This window comes from Protomyctophum parallelum (genome assembly GCF_964188405.1).
Source record: "Protomyctophum parallelum genome assembly, chromosome: 9".
Classification (NCBI taxonomy): domain Eukaryota; kingdom Metazoa; phylum Chordata; class Actinopteri; order Myctophiformes; family Myctophidae; genus Protomyctophum; species Protomyctophum parallelum.
Window position 1 is genome coordinate 46,142,373 of NC_139706.1, and position 24,074 is coordinate 46,166,446.

The window sequence follows — 24,074 nt, forward strand, 5'->3', positions numbered from 1 at the left end:
GGCTACACTTCAACAAAATGGGACACACACAGTTGCATCACTTAGATATGTAGGCATAGAGAGAGTGCAGTTACTCCGTAGAGGTGGGGATATCCATAACCTGAGAAGGGGGGCCTACTGGATATATACACCCTCCACACACACTATTCTGACCGGGCACCCATTTTGGTGTTGGCATCATGTTATGCTTTAGCTATTGAAAAATAGCAGATCTACAAGCTCATATCGCGCCACCGAGTGGCGCGATACGAGCTTGTAGGTCTGCTATTTTTTTTAAATCGAAGACACTTTTAGAATCTGATCTCAGGTCAGAATGGGTTAATAATGAAACTGTCAGGATGTAATAGACATTTTTAGAATATGATCTCAGGTCAGAATGTTAATGAGGACTATGAATGATCTGCTTTTCTCTAAATCCCCCTGTAACCTTGTAGATGGACTGTGATACGCCTGTTGTGAACTATTGCTTATATTTATACCTATCTTTGCCTTCATTGTTCATCATTGATCACGACCGTGGGCTTATTGCCCACACTGTGAGGATGGCTTTTATGTTTATGTTTTATGTTGCTGCCGTCACTGCCCTTGTACCTGATCTCTAAAGTACCTCCAACTTGTTCTGTACTGTATGATTTAGGGCAGACTGCCCAAATCTCAAGCACTTTTGGTACCAAAAGTTTTTAAATTTGCGGTAAACTCAATTTGTAAAATTGCAAAAAATATTGAAAAAAACGGTATAATTACTAAAAATATTTAAAATATCCTGTGTAACAAAGCTCAAACCAGCAAGTTCTGTTATACTATTTTGATGTGGTGGTTATCTGTTGATATTTCACATGGATGTGTGTCGATAACAATGACCTGCCTGTCTATATGGTGGTCATGTGACCCCACAACACCTAAGGGAGATTGTCACCTGATGAAGGCCAGTCATGGCCGAAACGTTGCCACTATTATGTCAGTGTTTTAAATAAACTAACATTTATATTAGCCTGTCGGTCGAAACGTTGCATTTAATTGTTGCCTTAAAATAAATTAAAGTAAGCTCTACAAACTGGTGTGCGGATGGTCTTCCTCTTCCTCAATAAACTAATATACATCCTTTTCTTTTACACCATAAGAGCAGAGGCCACTGTTATCTCCATCACATCTGGAGACCACTACCACAGATTAGCAGATATTAGGTCAAGAAGTGTGCATGAATGAACACAAACACACACACACACACACACACACACACACACACACACACACACACGTTAAAGGTCAAATAACATTACAATAACTACCATCCTAAATCCCACATAGTCTTGATGGGTTTATTTCATGAGAGTTCAGTAGCTATGATGTAGAATAGATGATGTATAATAAGCCATTAAAAGGGATTCTATTAAGCTTATAACATCCAACATCTGCTCATGGGGCAAATAGGACTATCACAATGGGTGTAATTGAGAACTATCTTTCAAAGGTGAATAGGATTGTAATTATTTTACAAAATAAATACATGCTGGCATCTTCTGTTACCTGGAATGTCAAAACAAAGACACATACGTATGTCCATACAATGGGATGTAGTAGCAATGATATATTTTCTATTGGCGTGTGCGTGTACACACACACACACACACACAGTGGATGAGCATTAGGACTATACTGTACTATACTGGATTATAACATACTTAACACATGAGCCTATTACAAATCCCCTCGCAGGAATGTGATTGGCTGGAGTAGGGGGAACAACCATTTGTTACTTTCTGAAAAGAAGATAGCACGATGACCACACAGCAGGGCCATGGCAAGGTCCAAATCTTGTGTATGTGTCTATACAAAGTAGGATATAAAACAGTATGGACTCAGTGGACCCCATTCCTGGAGTATTTCTTTATCACTGTAAAGTTGCACATACGTGAATTTTGCTCTGCATGCGCCCAGGGAGCATTTAGACTAGAGGACTAGATGGGCTCCATTTTCATCACAGCTAAACTCCTTATCCCTAAACTTCTTTGCCTTTTTTTTACTATTTTGAAAAACATTTTTGAATAGTTCAACTAGCCAATCAACATCGACACGTTGTGAGCTTGTAGACTGGCAATTTTAACTATTCAAAAATGTTTTTCAAAATAGTAAAAAAAGGCAAAGAAGTTTAGGGATAAGGGGTTTAGCGGTGACGAACATGGAGCCCTGTGTGTCTTGCTTGGGGACACTTCGACACCTGGACCAGGGCACGAACCGCAGACCTTGTTCCGCTGACGGCCTCTCTACCATTCAGCAAGAAAGAATAGACTGAATTTGTGATGAACAAGTGTAATATCATATGTGTGCATGTATTGTGTATGTGTGTAAGCATTGGGTTCCACCTCAGCAATAGTCAGGATGACGTAAACGAAAGCTTAAGCACGGCGTATGTGTGAAAGTGCAGTGATGTCCGTGTGTGTCAATGTATTTGTGTTAGGAAGATAAGGGTTGAGGTTTAATTAAAAGGCCCAGAATAGGTTTAAAGGGACAGTCCAAAATTAATCTCCTTTCCTAATCCAAAGAAAAGAGCAATGGTAGCCTGCAATCCTCCAACAAGCCCCAGGCATACAAAGTTGCAGAAAACCAGGTCATGTACAGTAGCACGCCTGACATACCATGTTGAGCAAGTATTCTTTAATAATACATCTCGGCAAAACAAATGCAAAACAAAAAACCTCACCACTGTGAAATTCCCAATAACCCAAGAAGCATGTGAAGATTGCCTTTTATCAAAACATTTATTTTATTACAAAATGTAAAAATCCCATTGTGTGCTCAAGACTTAATGGACCAAAAAAAGAACAAACAAAACAAAACAACATTTAGAGAATTACACAGTCAACACCAAAATGAGTAGTGAGTAAATAACGAACTACAAAAAGCTAAGGCAACAGATTACAGTACGTTTCTTACTTTTATTCAATATAAATAGTCTGATAACAAAAAAGAAAGTGAAGAACCAAATTTGCTAGTCACATGAGTGTGTATGTGACTGTCCTGTGCGGAAATCTCTTGGTCCGGTCCCAGTCGGTGTGTGTGTGTAGTTTACTTGGGGCCAAAGTAGTCGACTATGCCGTTGCCTTTGCGACCATCGAAGAAGAAGAAGTTCCTGAGTGGAGTGTCCCTCTGGGAGAGAGCCTGGAGAAGACCAGAGGAAGGGAATACATCAAAACACATTCGCCCAGTTTCTCACACCATTCTGTCAACTGTACTGTACTGTGCTTTATTTATACAAGCATCACCTGTGCTTTGAATGGTAAATTAATCAGCCATTTTGGCATGCAACAAATTGTCACTTGGGATTATGTTTTTGACACACACACACACACACACACACACACACACACACACACACACACACACACAAATGAACCTGGATATTTTGAGTACCCTAAGGTTTTATGTTAGAAATGTTGAGTATGGGTCCCCAGCATTTAGAAACTGCCGGATGCTAACTTGCATAATTATGTTCAATTTTCATAATAATTAGCATAATAAGATGGGGTATCATTGACAACTTCTATAAGGCAAACATGTCAAATTGTCATTATGCTTTAAAAGGACAACTTCAGTTTTTTAAAATGTTTTACATGTTTTAAGTTGTTTTTAGACAAAGTAAAAGATGAGTATAATTATTTTTTCATTTGCTGCTTTCTTTCGTTTTAGGGATTTTAGCTGTTTTTGACAGGGGGGCGGGGCATTCGAGCTTGGGGTTAAATATGTATTTATTTACAGCGATTTCTTTTTTTATTATTTACTATAGTCCTACTAGACCCCAGGAAATTACATCTGGCCACAAAAGATCACGGGATCTACTGAATGTGTCAAACTGACATATTGGGCCTATGACACACACTCACACAGGGCTGTATTTTGCGTGTCTTAAGTACCAGGTCTTATTACTTAAAGGGACACTTCACCCTTTTTGCTAAAAAAATATATGTTAATGACGTTTAGAAGCTTTAGAACAATTTCCTGGGGGTATTTATGTGTGTAATATGTGGTTTTAGATATTTTAGATTGTAGCAGTGAGCCTGTTGTCTCTGATGTCATGGACACTGGGCTCACTTCCTTCCTGGACTACATGTTGTCTCAGTAAGACAGCTCTCCCCCTATCCACAAGGAGGAGCAGTGCACCAAAGAATTATGGGAATTGTAGTCCAGGAAGGTAGTGAGACCAGTGTCCATGACATCAGAGACAACAGGCTCACTGCTACAATCTAAAATATCTAAAACCACATATTACACACATAAATACCCCCAGGAAAGTGATCTAAAGCTTCTAAACGTCATTAACATATATCTTTTTGCAAAAAGGGTGAAGTGTCCCTTTAACTTAAGACCTGGAGGCGTGATCAATGCCATTTGGCTATTCTGAGTGGCCAAAGAGCATTGACCACGCCTCCACGTCTTAAGTTAAGTAATAAGACCTGGTACTAAATACAGCCCACAGTGTGGCTTCCACCCCCTAGGCTACCTTCACATTCAGTTGTCCTTTAAGTAGTATGTGACGTGTCAAACTAGGGGTTTTTCATTATTCTGTCAATGGTACCCCATCTTATTATGCTAATTATGAAAATGCTGGGGACCATACTCAACATTTCTAAACTTTGGGGTACTTAAAATGTCCGGTTTCACAATGGGGCTCTATGGGCTGGCAAGTAGACCATAAGGTTAGCTCCAAAATGTATTTGTGTGAAATTGGATAATTTTGCGCAGTAAGACATCACTTGGCAAGTTGCAGTAAGTTTCATCATCACCATGGTGACGGAAGCTTGGCCTTGTGCCCACACAATGACGAGACTCTGAACGAACACTACTTCTAACCACCCACACAGTCACGTGCGTGCACTTACCCCTCTCTCACACATGCGCACTCACTCTCCTCCCAGGCAGAGGCAGACACAACAGACCTTATCCTGACTTGACCCCATGTGTGTTTAAACTAGCCCGAGGCCGACAACAACACAGCTCAGCTAAATTATTTGTAATCCACTCAGAGTTTGTAGTCAAGTCTAATTCAGGTCATGTAGTCAGACCATGCCCCTGCTCCTGCTCCACGGGGGGGGGTAGATGAAAGTAAACGATTTTTGGAATCCAGTTGTTCCCTCACCTAACCCAGAGTCCTACAGACTACTCAGACGTAGTTACTATGATGGCAGGAAAAAAACATACAACTTTTGAAACCACGGGACACGCACGCCAAATTGGAAGGCAGAAAAGATATGAGTTTCTAAATAGAAAAACACCTCCAAATGATGTTTTGTTTCTCTGTCAAGGAAGCATTATAAAAGACCCAACAATATAACCAGTCTGAATTGGCCAACATTTGGCTGATGATTAGGTGGCGATTTCTCATTTATATATACACTGTAGAGCACAAACACTAGGTACACACTGCTATATCTTGTACGACCCCTTACCCCTTATCCATTTTTTACCATTTTGAAAAACATTTTAAAATCGTTCAAATAGCCGATCTATATGCTCACAACGTGTCGATGTAGATCGGTTAGTTTCAAAAAAGTAAAATTATATGGCAAAGAAGTTTAGGGATAAAGGATAAGGCGCGGCCAAGAGAGTATAGTTGCAGGATGTAGACAGATACAGTATGCTAGATAACTATTAACACAAATTGTCCATCTTGGTGATACACTTACACCGGCCATCACATTGGCACTGTCACTTTTATGCACGTATATATACTGTATGACTGTGTTCGAATACATGCCAGTGAAAAATACACCTGCACTACCATTTTATGTGTACGACTGAAAATACTCCATTCCTGACACGTTTCATGCATATTTGATTATATCTGCTGCTAAGTGATGTCTCTTACTTACACAAGAGACTGAGGTTTGTTCTTTGAGTACACATCGTATGAATATTTCATACCATTTTGTTATTTGACATTTTCCAAGTACAATATCATTTTTAAGAGCCTAATTAGTTGTCTGTGTACATAATATGCCATGTACACATATATATATGCAGTGACTAAGTATACTATCTATCATCATCAGAAGGATGACACTGATTGTAGAATACATTTTGTCTAAACAGTCAATGAGCATGAAAATAACCTTGTTTTAAGTCTGCAAACTCTGAATTACCTTTACATTTATTTATCATTTATCACCTTTATCATTTATTTTATATTCTTTAATGATTAATCCATGTTTTGATCGGATCGTATCGGTAGCCGTTTGGCTATTTTGAGTGGCCAAACACACCTCCAGGTCTCAAGTCATAAGACCTGGTACTTGCAACACACACAAGTATTACCAACAAGATCTTACCATTTAGCAACAAGCCGGGCAGTGGTAATGCCCTACGCAGTGTTATTTGTGCTATTTTTGAAAAATCAAAGAACGACCGACATAGAAACAAAGCTTTTTCAGAAAACTGACATTTTTAGAATCTGATCTCAGGTCAAAATGGGTTAAGCCTGGCTCTGCATATTCAACTACACATGTCAAGAGAAGCGTGTTTAATATCTGCGTGTGCCTCACCTTCACAACATCCTGGCTCAGAACCCCACCCACCACGGCACAGACTGGGGCCATCTCAGAGAAGCAGTAGCTAACGACAAACAAAATGAAAAGATGAAGAAATGTTTCAAGGCACTTTTGAAGGGCAGGAACAGTCTTGCTGAAGTACTTAAATGACGTACAATGTCATTGTACGTCTCATTACAGTGAAACTGTGATATATATATATATATATATAATTTATTTTTAACTGAAGAGTTGAAATTTGAATCCTGTAATGGCATTATAGAAATTATATCATTATTTCTGTATACCCATTTACAGTAATTTGGTACACATTTGGAGACATTTAATATCTACCCAATAAAGTCGTCTCCCAGCAGGTCACCGCACAATCCCATGTCACCAAGGACATCATCCCGGAGCTGTCTCAGGACCCGGCTGTCCTCCTCAAAGGACTGTGGGTCAGGGTCACGGCTCTTGTCAGTACGGAACTTCAACAGAACTGTGGAGAGAAGACAGAATCAGAGGGGGGTGCACACACAGATCTGACGGACCAATGATCCGACATGCTGGAACAGCGGTTGGACATGCGGTCGAACATGCGCTGCTCCCATGCTGGCGGTTATGGTTAGGTTAGGGTTTGAGGTAGGTTGCTATTGACCCATTCTGACCGGGCACCCATTTTGGTGTCGGCATCATGTTATGCTTTAGCTATTGAAAAATAGCAGACCTACAAGCTCATATCGCGCCACCGAGTGGCGCGATACGAGCTTGTAGGTCTGCCATTTTTGAAGAATCGAAGAACGACTGACATTTTTAGAATCTGATCTCAGGTCAGAATGGGTTCATCAGACCAGTGTGTGTCCGGCGGAAACCTCGTATGAATCTGATCTCAGGTCAGAATGGGTTAACACTCGGACCAATAGTATGTCGGAACTAAAGCCTGTACGCATCAGAGGAGGGAAAAGAAAAACAGAGCAGAAAACAGATGAAAGTTGGAAAATACAGAGGAAGGAAAAGGAAATCAGAGAGGAAGGAAGGGGGAAACACAGAAGGAGTGAATCACAGAGGAAGGAAGGGGGAGACACAGAAGGAGTGAATCACAGAGGAAGGAAGGGGGAAACACAGAAGGAGTGAATCACAGAGGAAGGAAGGGGGAAACACAGAAGGAGTGAATCACAGAGGAAGGAAGGGGGAAACACAGAAGGAGTGAATCACAGAGGAAGGAAGGGGGAAACACAGAAGGAGTGAATCACAGAGGAAGGAAGGGGGGAAACACAGAAGGAGTGAATCACAGAGGAAGGAAGGGGGGAACACAGAAGGAGTGAATCACAGAGGAAGGAAGGGGGAAACGCAGAAGGAGTGAATCACAGAGGAAGGAAGGGGGAAACACAGAAGGAGTGAATCACAGAGGAAGGAAGGGGGAAACACAGGAGGAGTGAATCACAGAGGAAGGAAGGGGGAGACACAGAAGGAGTGAATCACAGAGGAAGGAAGGGGGGAAACACAGAAGGAGTGAATCAGAGAGGAAGGAAGGGGGAAACACAGAAGGAGTGAATCACAGAGGAAGGAAGGGGGAAACACAGAAGGAGTGAATCACAGAGGAAGGAAGGGGGAAACACAGAAGGAGTGAATCACAGAGGAAGGAAGGGGGAAACACAGGAGGAGTGAATCACAGAGGAAGGAAGGGGGAAACACAGAAGGAGGAACAGGAAAACGGAGAGGACGACAACAAAGAAAATGAAAGACACGTATGAGAGAGAAACGACAGTTGAGTGACTGGATTTACTCAACATTCGGCATCCCAAAATAGAAGACATAATTATGAAACACTTGCCCACGGACATTGTCTTCTCATATATAAATTGTCAGTTATAATTTCATCACATAGTCATTGTAGTGACTTTGAGCCATGAGTCAAATCAAACACAAATTAAGGTATTGTACGTGCAAGTGGTTTCCAGGGTGGAATATCTTCTCAGGGAAAGACCTCATGTCATCTCGATGTTGTAAGACAACGCCTCAATGTTGTACTATCAAAACCTATTATTCTAGGTCTGTGTCTCACCACTACAACATCAAAATGCATTGTCAAACGTGAGTGAACACACAACTTTACTGTGGGATAAATGTGTAATTCACTATAGCTTCTCTTCAGAGTCTTCATCTTGAATGAAGGAGCCCTGGTGGTACCAGAGAGCTGTAGAGATGACTTTACAAATGGACCTACATGGGTCCATTTGCTCACGCATCAAGGATTTGATAGTGTACCGATTGAGCCTAGCCAAAAGTGCACACTTGACTTGGATAAAGGGTAGGACAAAGCATTTAGCATTTTGTTACACAAGAGCGCTGATGGGCACACACACTTGTGCACACGCCACCCCCTTATATCCTGATTCAGTCTGTCCATTAACCACATCAGGAAGCCTCATACTCCTACAGCCATTTCCACCCATCACTCACACCACACACACCTTTATATCTTCACCTACGCTCAGTATCAGTGAAATGTCAATCTTATCACCACCTCAGTGCCCTGCCATCATCCTCTGACCCGTTTGTAGTGAGACAGGAAAACCGTTTGTAAAAGAGAAAGAACCACTTCCTTTCAGTCACCCAAAATATCTGCCATCTCCAATTATAGGAATGCAACCCTGCATATTACTGCCCCGATTGCTAAATAACAATTACGCTGTTTTCATTCATAAAGTGAGCCTGATAAACTGCAGACAAATGACAGGTTGGTGGTAAGACGGGAACATGGCAACAAGAGGCCACAGTGGATGGTAAAACGAATTTAATCTGCTACTTTGTCATTGTTGTAGCGGTTATCATTAGGATGTCATTAGCCCTGGAACATGACTGCCATGATGATTATCATGACAGTCATGCAGAAACTTTGCCCTGTTTTTTGCGCTCGCTGCATTTACAAGATTTCCGTATATATAAACATTCAGATTTCAAATATAAAGTACTCACAAAGTGTCCCACAGGTGTTAGTTAGTAGCAGCGCCAGCGATTAGAATTGCTGTGTCCCGCGTTGTTTAATAAAAAGCATTTTTGTCCGAGCTCCCCGGCTACTTTTTTCAAACTGGGTTAGTTTGGGAAATCCACAGTTGCACACCGGGAGCGCACTCGCCTATTAGTCTGTATTGGCAGGGCGGTCAGCGTACCTATATCGAACACACCGAGTGCCACCCTCCTCCCGACCAATAGGGGCACGTAGTTGAAAGCCAATGGCAAAATAATACCTCGGATAAACATGCTTTTTATTAAACAACGCGGGATGCAGAAATTCTAATCGCTGGAGCTGCAACTAACTAACACCCGTGGGACAAATTGTGAGTACTTTATATTTGAAATCTGAATGTTTATATATACGGAGATCTTGTAAATGCAGCGAGCGCAAAAAACAGGGTGAAGTTTCTTCATGACTCTGGTATGAATACGAGAGTCATGAACCATGGCTAGGATGTCATATGCTTTTATAATTATAATAGGTCTCTTTAGAGAGAGAGAAGACAAATGTCATTTGACTAGTATTGGGTGTAATTTCCTCTCCCATTCCTATGGATGCAGTAGTAGACATAGATATGCATTGGCAGTCTTTCCAGGCCAAAATGAACTGCAATGTTGCCAGTCTTATACAATGACTTTTAGCATTACCAAGTTACAGTGTATACTAGGATCTATAGAAGAGCTAAACATCAAAAGGTGACACGGTAGCGTCATGACAGGTTAACTAAAAGAAACAACAAAACAGGAATGGAAGGACATTTTCAATGTGGTTTACCAACATTACAACACCTGTTTGAGTGGAAACCCCGCTAGCTAGTCATATCCTACTTTATTTCCTGTTCTTATCTGCTTTGGCATGTGTATCTATTGATGTCACGTGGCGCTGTTGTTGTGGTGTTGTGCACGACTGCACAACTGGCCATGGACAGCCTGTGATGGAAACGAATGGGTACAGGGAACGGTGATGAAAGGACAATAGCAACTCTATAGAAATGTCATCAGACGCTGAAAATAATATGAAAAAGAGGAACTTCGGGTCATAACCCTATATCATTTGTTGACCAGGCTCCCACAGCGGGTCGGTCTATACTTTTTTCCATCAACCCCAAATCTCTTTTGCAAAAACAGATGATCCGCAAGCTCACAATGTTTTGCGAGCTTGTAGCCCTGCTATTTTCATGGAATAACCATCCATTTTTGCTGAATGTTAACAGTTAACAGTTGTTCGATAACCTTGAGTTCTGCCTTTCATGGCATTGTGAAGGTGGTGGGCAACGATTTTTATAACTTCCATTTGTTCAAGGAAGGCATTGGAGGAGCATAAAGAAAGATGAACAACCTCATACAATATTTCCTGGGAGCTGCCCAAGCACAACAGCAGTACTTTTGTTGCATTCTGACTGTATACTGAGAAGCTGAATGTTAAGAAGTAATGCTGTCTCTATATTCATTACTGAAGGACACTATAGATGCCTTATGTAGTATATCTCTGCTGTCGGGAAGAAACCACACAACTCCATTTTTCAGGAAACCTTATTATTTTGAAAACAATGCAATACTGCCTCAAAGTTGGTATTGTGACTTTATATATTGTCAATTACTTCCATGAGAGGGGGAGAGGTGGTGGAGCTAGCTGCTTTAGCAGACAGTTTGAGGGTCCAATGGAGTTAAGAGGTTTTGTCCAACCTTTCCGTGAACGGTGTTCGATAGCACTGATTTATGCAACAACAACAAAAACCTCAAAAATAGAGTTAGCTGGTTTCCTCCCGACAGAAACAAAAAATACAGTATGATATTATACAGTAGTATGTAACTGGCACACAGCTTAGTAGTTATACCGTGGAGGAGGAAGTAGTCCACAGGTGTGCGCTTCAGACTGGCTATGGCCTTCTCACTCGTCCAATCCACCTCAAGAGCTTCCTTCAGCGAGCAGAAATTGGCTGTCTGGTTGGATGGACAAAGACAAAACGTTGAACACAGTAAAGGTTGTATCCACGGCATATTCAATGAATTAATCACCTGATCTCTTAACGTACAATGAAAATGGGTAATGCACACTGGGTAAAGTAAAGTAAAGTACTACAACGGGTACAACACAATAGGCGTTATGACCAGAGGGGTCTGCGGCCCCAACAGGCATCGGCCTAGGTTTATTTATTTATTTATAATCAATTACTTTGATTAACTGTCCCACCCCCTATTCAGTGCAACTTGCTTCTATTGGTTTGGATCTTTATTTCCCCCCCCAGCCAGTGACCATTACATGCATGGAGGATTCCCAAGCCACATGGGCCACTTCACCAGCCAAATTTATTTTAAAAATCCCAAACACGATAAGGTCAGTCAGGGTTCACAGACGGTGGTGCGTGCACCCCTTGTGGTGCATGAATGCCCTTAAGGGGTAAAGGGTAAAGTCGTTTTATGGTAAAACACTGTTGTAAGAAGATGTATAGAGCAGCTGCGGGAGTATACAGCAGCTGCATGTCTCTCAGTGCAGTGACATTGTGATTATTTTTGCCATAATCATATTCAAAAATGTATTATTTTCAGCCAAATACTGAGCGTTGGGGGTGTGTCAGTTCAATTATATGAAATAATTCATATTGCATCACTGCTTTTTGCAGATGATGTGGTGCTGATGGCACCATCAGTCCAAGACCTTCAGCTCTCACTGGACCGGTTCACAGCAGAGTGTATGGCGGCGGGGATGAGGATCAGTGTCTCCAAATCTGACGCCATGGTTCTCGGCAGGAAACCGGTGGATTGTGCAGTCCGGGTAGGGAATGAGGCATTACCCCAGGTGAAGAAGTATCTCTGGGTCTTGTTCACGAGTGAGGGGAGGACGGAGAAGGAGATCAGCCGGGGAAGTGTGGGTCATGACCGAAAGAATAAGGCAAAATGAGTTTTCTTCGACAGGTGGCTGGCATCTCCCTTAGGGTGAGAAGTTCAGTCACACGAGAGAGACTCGGAGTAGAACCGCTGCTCCTTCGCCTGGAAAGAAGCCAGCTGAGGTGGTTCGGGCATCTGGTTAGGATGTCTCTCGGGCGCCTCCCTATGGAGGTCCTCGAGGCATGTCCCACTGGGAGGAGACCCCGGGGCAGACCAAGGATCACGGCCCACTGGGAGGAGACCCCGGGGCAGACCGAGGTGCAGTTGGAGGAAACACATCGACTCACTGGTCTTGGAACGTCTCAGGATCCCCCAGGAGGAAGTCACTAATGTTGCTCTGGAGAGGGAAGTCTGGAACACTGGAGCTGTTGCCCCCGCGACCTGACTACGGATAAGCGGTTGAAGATGGATGGACTGACCATTGCCTAGAATGTTGTCGGTTATGATGATTAAACAAATTTGAGGTGTATTAGCCAATAGCTTAAAGAACAAAAGTGATTGAGAGAGTTACATGTATTATTAAAGACATGAATATTTCTGTAAACATCTGACAACTGTATATAAAGACTTTAGCTCTCGAGATGAGAAGGAGGACTGGTGGGAGAGCGGAGTGAACATCACAGAGAGATAGCTGGTGGTCTGAGACACCTTTTTGGGGTCTAAGGCCTCTTTTAGACGGCGACCATCTTCATATAACACGTCAAAGTCCCGTTGCGTTCTCATTTTTTTGGACCATTTACATGAGAACGCACACTTGAATGAACACGCTACAAAGTGCATGCATATATATGCCAGGTCGCTAGGTGGCGCGTGTGCTTGTGGGGTCCGTGTGACGCAGCGCTTATATAAACCATAGACATAAGTCACGCATGCGTAGAACTACTTCCGTTCTTCTTCTACACAGAAAGTAAACAAACGTCGCGTCCTCATCACACCTCCAGCAAACCGGACTATCCGACATGGTTGTTGTTGTTCGTTTCCCCTAGCAACTGACGCCTGCCTATGACACCATGTAAAAACGTAGGACACGGGGCGAGCCGACCAGAGCTGACGTAAGCCATGATGTCACAAGTTTTGCGGATCCACCGTTTTGCCTGTTTATATGGAGACCATAGGAAACGGCGTTTTGCGTTTTCACCTCCTGTGAACACGGTTCTCGTCTAAATGACAGCAGCAAACGATACTTTATTTTGCCGTTTTTTATGAACACCATCCTCGTGTAAATAGCACCTTAGAATCTGTGCTATGGCTGTCACTGAATAAACGAAAGATGACCAACAACCCTCATCAGTAACAGGGGGTGTATGGACAAAAACAGTTTGGAGACGGCTGGGTTAGTGGATGCTTAACTGTCGAACATGTAAATGTACTGACTGTAGACGAGACATCACAACAAATGACAGGGAGATGCTGTGCATTTTCACCAGTCATACAATGAAGTTCAGAGTTCTTCTACCTTTTTGACCATGGTGGTCTCGGTGGGGTCAATCTTGGCTTTCTTTGCCTCAGGGCCGTCATTGGAATTCGCAGGTGGCTTCACTACCTTTAGCTTCTCCCTGGGGGAGGACAGATAAGACATTATAAGTACGAACAATGGTAAGAATTTATCATAATTTGTTATTTAAGGCATGTGGCGCGCACACACACACACACACACACGCACGGTCGCACGCACACTCTTAGAGGAAGTAGGAGCATCAAGGTTAGAGAAGTGGGCTTGAATTATAAGGTTTCTGGTACAGCTTCTCAGACCAGCTGGATATCTGGGCGAGGCATGTCTAGAACTTCTTGGATTGCCCTTGAGCAAGATAGTCATCACACAAATGCCTGAGGAGAATATGCACGCACACACATGCTTTTTGTAGAGGGATCAATTCAATTATTCAGTATAAGATTCAAATGATAGAGCACACAGCCTGGCTACCCACCCAATTATAACATAGATTGAGGAGAATCTTGCAGCTGTTTGACAGTTTTCTTCGAAAGCCACTAACATTTATAAAAACAGGTCTAAGGCTATCGACACAATTAGACTACAGAAATAACCAATGTGAGCGCGAGCACACACACATGCGCACACACACACTTACTTACTCCACATAATTGTGCTCTGGTCCAAGATCACAGAACATGTACCCATAGTAGCCATAGACATCACCACAGAACACCTTGATGTTGCGTTTAGAACAGAGCTGGTCGACGCGTACCATCAGATCCCTGGAGCATCCTGTCAGACACACCTGAAGAAAGGCACAACAGATTGGTAAGTTGGTTAGGGCGAATGCTGGTAGAATAAGTTCACTGTATTAAACCCCATACCGTAAAATATGAAACAAAAGACTGCACACAAAGATCAAACTTGAAAACCAAAGGATACAAAGGTAAATCAAGACAGCCACGGATGGGTACAACATAATTTATATTGCACACAAAGGCAAAATAAATATGATTGACTTTACGGGAAACACATAACGAAAACAAGCCTCGGAGACCACAGGTGTTTTGAGCCATACACTAGATAGTAAATCTGTCAACTGATTATCATATCATTATCATATATCAATATCAGTGTAGCTTAATTTGTCCATGTATGATGCCATACAAGGCAAGCATTATTTGGCAGAGGCTTTCAAACCACTAAATGCAGTGCACTATTTATAGTGTGTGTGTGGTGCTAGAGACGCTGGAGGCCCTACGCCTGGCAGAATTAGCGCCATGTTAGCAGTAGGCCTGACAAACAAACCAAAAAGGTCTGTTTACCAACTTGTTGCCTGGATCATGCAGTTCTTAACAGGGTGTGGTAGACCAAATAAGAGACAGAATCAGCAGCTGGCTACTGTAAATACTAGGGTTGGGTCCATCTTATCCTAGTGACCAAGCCCAACATACCCCGACACCCCCAGCACACAGATAGCACTAGAACCCAACCGATGCCAGATCTTTGGGTCAGATGCCGAACCCGATTATATACGCATAACCCATTCTGACCGGGCACCCATTTTGGTGTCGGCATCATGTTATGCTTTAGCTATTTAAAAATAGCAGATCTACAAGCTCATATCGCGCCACCGAGTGGCGCGATACGAGCTTGTAGGTCTGCTATTTTTGAAAAATCGAAGAACGACTGACATTTTTTAGAATCTGATCTCAGGTCAGAATGGGTTCATCAGACCAGTGTGTTGTCCAGCGGAAACCTGGTAAGAATCTGATCTCAGGTCAGAATGGGTTAAATAACATTCTTGATAGATTAAAAACATTACACTGAATTTATTTTATTTAACCACGTCAGCCCTAAAAGAAAACAGCCAATCTTCAAGATCACGTAAAATGTTGAATAATGGCCAATAAATTGGGCTGACAGACACTAGATAAGGCTGTTGGTACATCGTATTATTACAGCATACAGAGGCAAGACCGCAGTTAATGACCGTGATCAGACAGACATCTGAAATTACCCTTTTGTGGTAAACCCATCCATCCATTACTCCACACAGCAAAATACTTTGTGTGTCCTTAAAAAGCCTTGTTTCTCGTTTCATGAACCCACGATTGTTAACAACGGTGGACATTTTAATAATTAATAATGGCGTCCCGCTAACAGGAATGAACAGAGCGGTGGCATGACATTGCTGCACCCCACAGCTACCCAGATGGTCTGTTGTTGGATTCAGCGTGAAAGAATCTTCCACACCCTCTCAACCCGTCCTCTTATGATCTCCCATGGCCTGCTGTGCAACGAGACATATCCATGGAAAAAGATAAAAGGGAGGACCAAGCAATCCACATCAGAGGTTTTCCACTCTTCATCTCTAGCCTCGCATGGCCAGACTTAAAACAGTTCCATCTCTCCTCCCCAACAATCCACATGATCCCTTCCTCACTCTAGTCTACCATTACAACTTCTCACTGTCTGCTGTCAATATGGGAGACTGACTGACAGCTGACTGTATTAATAACGTCTCTTTCTCGCCTGAGTCGCCTCCTTCACATCCTTCTGCACCCGCCTTTCTTCTCTCTTTGTACTCTTCCCTTGCAAACAGACATATCTGAAATTACTCCACACAGCAAAATACTTTGTGTGTCCTTAGAAAACCTTGTTTCTCGTTTCATGAACCCATGCACGGTGGACATTTTAATAATGGCGTCGCGCTAACAGGAATGAACAAGAGTGGTGGCATGACACTCCTCCCTCACTGCTCACATCTTATCTTGCTCTAACTGTTCTATTCTGTACCTATCTCTATGTCCTTGTGTCCATCCACTAGGGTCATCTAAACTCCCTTCCTTCTCTTCAATTCTCTCGATCGGCATTCAAGTCAATGGCAAAGGTGATTTTCCAAAAGGCAAGAAGGACGAGTTTAGACGAGTTTGAGTGATTTGGTTTTTACACTTTTACACATATTCCTTTGTTCTAGTTCCTATCTCTGATCAACTAGTAGAAGTCCCTGTGCGGAAAGGATTATGTGTAATATGTAATGTACAGTAAATATGGAAACCAATATGCCGATACTGACACCAGATATATATTTTTTTTTTATCTTTTTTTTTATCCCACGATTTTGTAACCAATTTTTCACCCCTGTGTCAATTATCTAATGTGATCCTGGGCTCTACACACCCTCCGCCAACCTGGGGGGGCAGCGGACTGACCTCATGCTTCCTTCTAGGCTTCTATGCATGAGGAGTCCAAGCTGCTTCTTTTCACCTGACAGGGGGGAGTTTCCCTGGTTAGACGTAGCGCGTGGAAGGAACACGTTATTCCAACCAGTTCCTTTCCCCTCCATCAGGCGCCCCGGCTGGCCAGGGGGAGGCAGTTTAGAAACCAGGATTACTGCATGTTTTTTTTGTGAGGGTTCCTACCCTGAATGAATAGTTTTAACATATTTTAAACTAGTTCCAACTCCATAGTCTCATCCATCCCTCTGCCTTGTTCCATTCTCCTCCATGGTCTACCCCACACCCTTTGTTCCCACCAGTCTGACCATTCCCTGAAACTCTCAGAGGGAATGGACTTGTAGCAACTGCCACACAAGTTAAAGATGATTTATTTTTATATCAACATTTAAAAGTACATGTTGTATTATTTAATATTTCTAATTAACGCCATCTGTCAAGGGTAAGGTCCTATAAATTCTGTGCTGTCTATTGTGTGATTTTGTTATTATTTGGGGGGTTTTAAACACTATGTTTATGATTTGATATATTTTGAGTGACATGGGTCTGGAGTTGGACTGACGCCCATAAAGTAGGCGGAGGTTACCGGCCTGTCAGGGAGACGGAGAGAGACAGACAAACAAACAAACAGGGAGTCTACGAGGGACCTGGACACGTTTGTTCTCTAAACATCTCGTTAACTAAGCTATAGCTACAAGAACGATTGCGCTCCCTATATGAGGAGGCTCAAGACTTTCTTCTACTGGTGAGATCGTTCGTCTTTTATTTATTTATTTACTTCAACATCCCGCGAGGATCCGAGGGTTTTCTTCCTCTTCGTTTGGAGTAGCAGATACCTGGATTACGTTCGCTACGGGGATGGATTAAGTTATTTTTATCACCTTTACTTTACTTTGGTTTTACTTTAAGTTTTACGTTGTGAAAGGAACTCTGGGGGCAACAGACTTTGGTTGTAAACATCCACAGATGACGGAACGATAAGAAACAATAAGAACGGGCGTGCGTGTGTGAGACACGGACACTCGATTTCATTAATTTACTCATTAATTTCATTCAACTTTGTATAACTGTTGCTTTGAACTATAGATAAAAGGTTGACGTGAGCTTTGCTTCTGACTGTTTTATGCTTGCTTATTTAGGCTATTTTCATTACATTCCACTTTATCAGTTGTATCTTAAGAAGAGATCATTCACAACCCGTGATTTAAATAATTCGTAGCAGTGATAGTAATATCTGACCGTTACAGACTGACAATTTATCCAGCCGCTTCCCAAGTTCCCGTTCTAGGTGATGTCTTCTCCATGTATTACCAGGGTTAGATGAGGTCAGTGTAGTGATCTTCATATATGTAGATGGCCATATATGGTAGTGTCACGACTCGAGGCGTGACCATATATGGAGTCGTGATGCCACGAGGCGTGACTATATATGGAGGCGTGATGTCACGAGGCGTGACCATGTATGGAGGTGTGATGTCTCGAGGCGTGACCATATATGGAGGCATGACTTAACAAACGGAGATGCAGATTTTCATAGTAAATGCAACCTTTGGTCGCAATAAGCCACAAAGCTGTCCCATGCCCATTTCCGTTTGTCCCCTTATTTACTCTTGCCGCCACACATCCAGACACGATTTATACCATATCTTGCATTCACTTTTTGGGATCTGGGGAGGATGTGCTCTTCCATCATTTCTGAATATTCTGTAATGCCGTGACCACTCCTACTATTATGACTGCAACGTTGTGATTCAAAGGGAGAAGTTGCGGACCGCCAGCGAGAGAGAGCGTTTTTTTGTGTTTCGTTTTTTTGTCCCGGGAGGTTCGTGTCAGCCTGACGTGAAAATACTTGAAATAATGTACTTTCTGACCCACAGTTAGATCACAAATGGTAAGCTGTTTAACCCATTCTGACCGGGCACCCATTTTGGTGTCGGCATCATGTTATGCTTGAAAAATAGCAGATCTACAAGCTCATATCGCGCCACCGAGTGGCGCGATACGAGCTTGTAGGTCTGCTATTTTTGAAAAATCGAAGAGCGACTGACATTTTTAGAATCTGATCTCAGGTCAGAATGGGTTCATCAGACCAGTGTGTGTCCGGTGGAAACCTCGTATGAATCTGATCTCAGGTCAGAATGGGTTAAGCTAATAAGCTATGTATGCTAACGAGTCCACTTTTCCTCCCTGAAATTACACACTACTGGAGACGCCCCCCCCTGGCACACTGCCAGACTCGGACTACCGGCCAAGGTGCCTGGACCGCTGAGCCGTCACAGCAAACGTTTTTTTACTTTTTGCTTCTGTCCCCCAGAAGCAAAAAGTGGAACGACATATTTTGAAATGGGGGTCAGTGGTCAAATACATATCATTCTGGGGATCCTTGACATGAACACTTTTGGGACTGTATATATTAAATTGTTACATTTTGTAGAAAATATATTCATGAAAGGCTTCCAAAAGAATCACTCTCTGTTGGTTGTCAAAGCCAAAATGGTGCAATAATTAAGCCATAACTATATACGGGTCAGGTGTATGGATCTCCATGGCAACTTGGCAAGACAGAAAAACATTGAGGAAGAATATATTACACATACAATGGAGACCATCTAGTGGTCAGATTGAATATTGCAAGGATAGAGGCTTAGAAGTTGGAAGTTTAGATCATACATGGGCAACTGCCTGGTGGCCTGTTAATGCAGAGTAATATAATATGAATACTGATATATTATTGATTTCAGCTGTTACAATAGAAGCTATGCGTGACATCATCGTATCGGGAAGCTCAACCGTCCCGCCAGGGCCGCCACACCCCCCCATGGTTGTGAAATGTTCAACTTACAGCATCAAATTGAAAGAAGAAATCATCTGGTTTGTCCTCAGCCTGTTCGACATCGGCACATACTTCCACCATGGGGTTGAGGTACTGAGCACGCTCTAAAGAGGCCTGTGCTCGGTTCCGGCCCTGAGCCGTCACTGGAACCAGGAACTGGGCTCGACACGACTCCTCCGTCACCTAAAAGACATGATGGGGAATATGGATGGTAATAAATGACTAGTTGGGTGATCACTGGCTGGGTGCCTGGTGTACTAAGCACCAATACAACATTGAACCTACCGAGTGGCCAGAGGAAAAAAAGGTGAAGTGAGGGGCTCTTATCATCATACATCATCCCGTCTTTACTTTTATCTTCAATGTTCAACCCGGAAAGCTGGGTATAGGAGGGGCTAGCACCCTTCAAAACTTCTGAAGATTGTTCAAAGTATGTTGGTATGTTTGCAATACTGTGATTGATACTGGAATTTTGCATGGTATACCGATTCAGTTGTATTAACATACAAAAGACAAATATCTTACAGAAAATCTGACCTGCTTGTATGTATACAGTACAGTATGTCACTCTAGTATATTGTCCTGGTAAAAACCAGGTACTGAATGTTGAAATGGAGACTTTTTATTTTATTTATATTTGTCAGGACTTGGGACACCCAGATTGAATTTGAAATCGAAACAATCCAAGACAAACCGAGTTGTCTGGTCACGGCATGTTATTGGCATAGCCTACACCTGCCATCACCCATGACCTGAGGGGTGCATGTGTTTGGTCCAACGTACAGTCCTACAGTCATGAGTCATGAGTCCGACACCCTACCCAAAACCCAAACCTCACAGAAGTTAGTTTTAACCTGCCACAAGTGTCGGGAGCCACGTATTCGTTTTAACCTGCCACAGGTTTGTTTTAACCTGCCTCGCATGCTGGGAGCCATGGGTGAGTTTTAACCCGCAGCATGGGTTAGTTGTAACCGGCAGACACATGACGGGAGTGACGGTGTTGTCGAACTAATGCCTGTCGGACTGTTAGCATGTCTAACAAACGTATACGTACCCCGGCCTGAGCCTACTGTAGAAGTGGAGCAAGTCTTCTGTAAGAGACTAAGAGTAGTACCTTTTCATGATCCAGCAACGTCAGTGCTTTGACTCCTGCAAGAATGAGGTTCTTGGCCACTTCAGCTCCGAGACCACCCAGACCCACAAGGAGAACACGAGACCCTCGCAACCTGTTAAACAGACGTGCAAAGTATGAACAACTGAAGTGGAGAGTTGACAGTATACTGTATAGTTTCTGAAGCTATAGCCTAAGATTTAGACTCTCGTAGATGTATTTATCGATTCTTACATTTTCAATCCAAGTCAGAATCGATAAATACATCTACGAGAGTCTAATTCTTAGGCTAATCGGAAGCATTGATTGATTGAAATATTTATTAACAGTTTGTAGAATTTACAGTACATTTTAAGCACAAACTCAATACAAAGACTGTTAACTGTGAGTGGATGATCCAATTAAGCATTACACTTGTTTACAACAGGGTCCACATTGTTCAATTCATCAAAACATTTAGAGACATACAAATAGACACTTCTATGTAGCTAAAGAACAGAACAGGATTTCATCATATAGGAAGCAAAAGAAGGGTCTCACTCCGTTACGAAATTTCAGAAAACTGTTGCTATAGTTACACCATGATGTCTGATGTATGATGTATTGTATCATATACAACAGTAGGGCTATGCACATTTTAATTTAATTGGGAAGGTAGGTTTATTCACAGTACGTTTGGCCATTCTTAAATTGGTGAAAAAGTATTATGTAAACAAAAGTAGCATGCTTAGGGATCAGAATCAGATACTGTTCTGTTATATGCATGAGTGCATGCATTGGAGCACAATAGTTAGCCGACTGCCGTATTAATGACATGCTATTTAGCTTAGCGAGCTAGCTAATGATACCTCTTTTGTGCATCCAGCCCCCACAGTCTGATCTGGCGATCATATTGTGCCGCCTCTTCCTCGCTGATGATCGGGTCCTCCTTCTCAATCATACCTATCGTTTAAAATAAGTTTAGATGTATCAACTTGTAGACGTTTGTAGATCTAGTTTGAAACGCTGCAGGAGTCCCGCTGTGAACGGTGTTACAGTCGCTGTATGATGACGTAATAAATACACGCAGAGTTTATGCAACACAGATAACTTTGTCTTGAAACCTTGCAGAAGTTTTTCTTCTTCTTTTTGTTTAGGCTACTGTCTGTCTGCCTACTGTAGACCTAGTGTATTGGAAGTGGAACATTTTCCTCCGAGGTGGAAAGCCTGATGAAGCGAGGTCTATGCTGCTAGAGGTTCCAATCGGAATTCGGAACTAATAATTTGTGTGTACCTATTCGTCTGATTGATTGAAATTGATTGAAATATTTAACAGTTTGTAGAATTACAGTACATTTCAAGCACAAACTCAATACAAAGACTGTTAACTGTGAGTGGACGACCCAATTAAGCATTACACTTGTTTACAAGAGGGTCCACATTGTTCAATTCATCAAAACAGGTCGTCACACACCAGAACCAGACGAGGGTCCAGCACTTAGAACAGAGAATCATAGGGTACTGTGATTTCTCATTGAAATCATTATAGCCAGCTATGTGTAGCCTAATATAGCTTTTGAAGCTTGGAGCTTTACAATACGAACAGTGTGCAGACTTTTATTTTTTATATTGCCTTATCCGTGCACTGTTGGTCCTGTACCTGCCATCCAGTAGCCTCAGTATTCTTTCTCTAGCTTTTGACCCATGGGGAAATGTTTCTATATATGCTATTTTTTCGTTTTTTAATCTATGCACCTGCTATTTTAACGGTCTTGTGTCATTTTTATCTGCTAACTCCATGGATGGATTACAGGGGCCATTGGCTACCAGGGCAGCCATGGGCCACATGAAGGCTTACTGAAAATTTACTAAAATGTATAATTCTCAAATACATAGGCCAACCGATATCATATGAAGATAGGTTAAAAAGTGGTGAAGTGGTCCTTTAATGATTCTGCGTGTGGCATTGACAGCCTGTACGCCAGGTCGTGTTCAGGGCTTGTTCAAAAGTCTAATGGTAGCCAGGTGAAAACTGTTGAGAAATCTGGTGTAAAAAAGTAAAAAACATGGAGAAACATGGTTGGGGTCAATGACCATCAGAAAGCAGGGATAGTTATTGTTATGATTATATACTAAGTACTGGACCCTCGTCTGGTTCTGGTGTGTGACGACCTTATTGACCCTTCCATGGTTCGGACAGACGGACATACGGGCAGGCCTGCTCCGGGAGAAGAGATTAACATGACACGAAGACTTGGTCACATTAATTCATTCACACAGTTTATTACACATGCAGAATCATATATAGCTTGGATACTTCATGTCCTAATGACGTCACTGACTAGACATCACAATCACTGCCTGCAGCACGCAGCCTTCAGCGTGCCCTAACACAGCTCTAAAGTAGGTTACAGTTCAGGCAGTGCACCATACATGTACACCGTACATTGCATATTCACGTACAAGTACCAAGTATCAGTACACAGCATGTTGTATATTACAACAGTTATGAGTCCAATAGTGAAAGATGCACGGTTGCAGTTGCACCATAGCAGCCAGATAGTTTGTAAATACATCGAAGATGCGGATATAATCCATTTCTAATGGATGCCTTGGCCTGGAAGAGAGGTCATCCGGTGGTCTCCAACCTTCTTAGAGTGTTTCAACCCTAAACCACTACACTCTCCAGTTGGCGGGTCAGCAGTGATTGGCCAAGTCACTGCTCCTCTCCTCCAGGCTTCCAGCTATAGACAAGTCCACGGAGGGGCGCCCCGTGCGCAGCCATCACCGAGGCGCAACCAGCACTGGGAGGAAAGGCCACACCCAAATATATATAGCATATACTCAACAGTTAACTATTGTCAAGCACTGGAATGGAGCAGCTGATTTCTATGTTTTGATTAGGCGTTCGTTCCATCGTGCTCTGTGAGAAGTTCAATCACGCGAGAGAGACTCGGAGTAGAGTCGCTGCTTCTTCGTCTGGAAAGGAGCCAGCTTAGGTGGGATGCCTCCCTAGGGAGGTCCTCGAGACCCCCGGGCAGACCAAGGC

The 24,074-nt window shown here is 42.6% G+C and overlaps 1 protein-coding gene across 1 annotated transcript; it reads right to left on the bottom strand.

Annotated features, from left to right (window-relative positions):
• Window positions 1–2,638: 2,638 nt before the first annotated feature.
• Window positions 2,639–22,082, bottom strand: sae1 (SUMO1 activating enzyme subunit 1). Its single transcript, XM_083772564.1, has 9 exons — window positions 21,895–22,082; window positions 21,050–21,161; window positions 19,945–20,118; window positions 14,523–14,668; window positions 13,885–13,984; window positions 11,378–11,483; window positions 6,876–7,020; window positions 6,537–6,606; window positions 2,639–3,159 (listed from the first exon to the last, which is right to left on the bottom strand). The coding sequence occupies exons 1-9, from the start codon at window positions 21,984–21,986 to the stop codon at window positions 3,067–3,069; spliced, it is 1,038 nt and encodes a 345-aa protein (XP_083628690.1). The 5' UTR covers window positions 21,987–22,082; the 3' UTR covers window positions 2,639–3,066.
• Window positions 22,083–24,074: the final 1,992 nt, after the last annotated feature.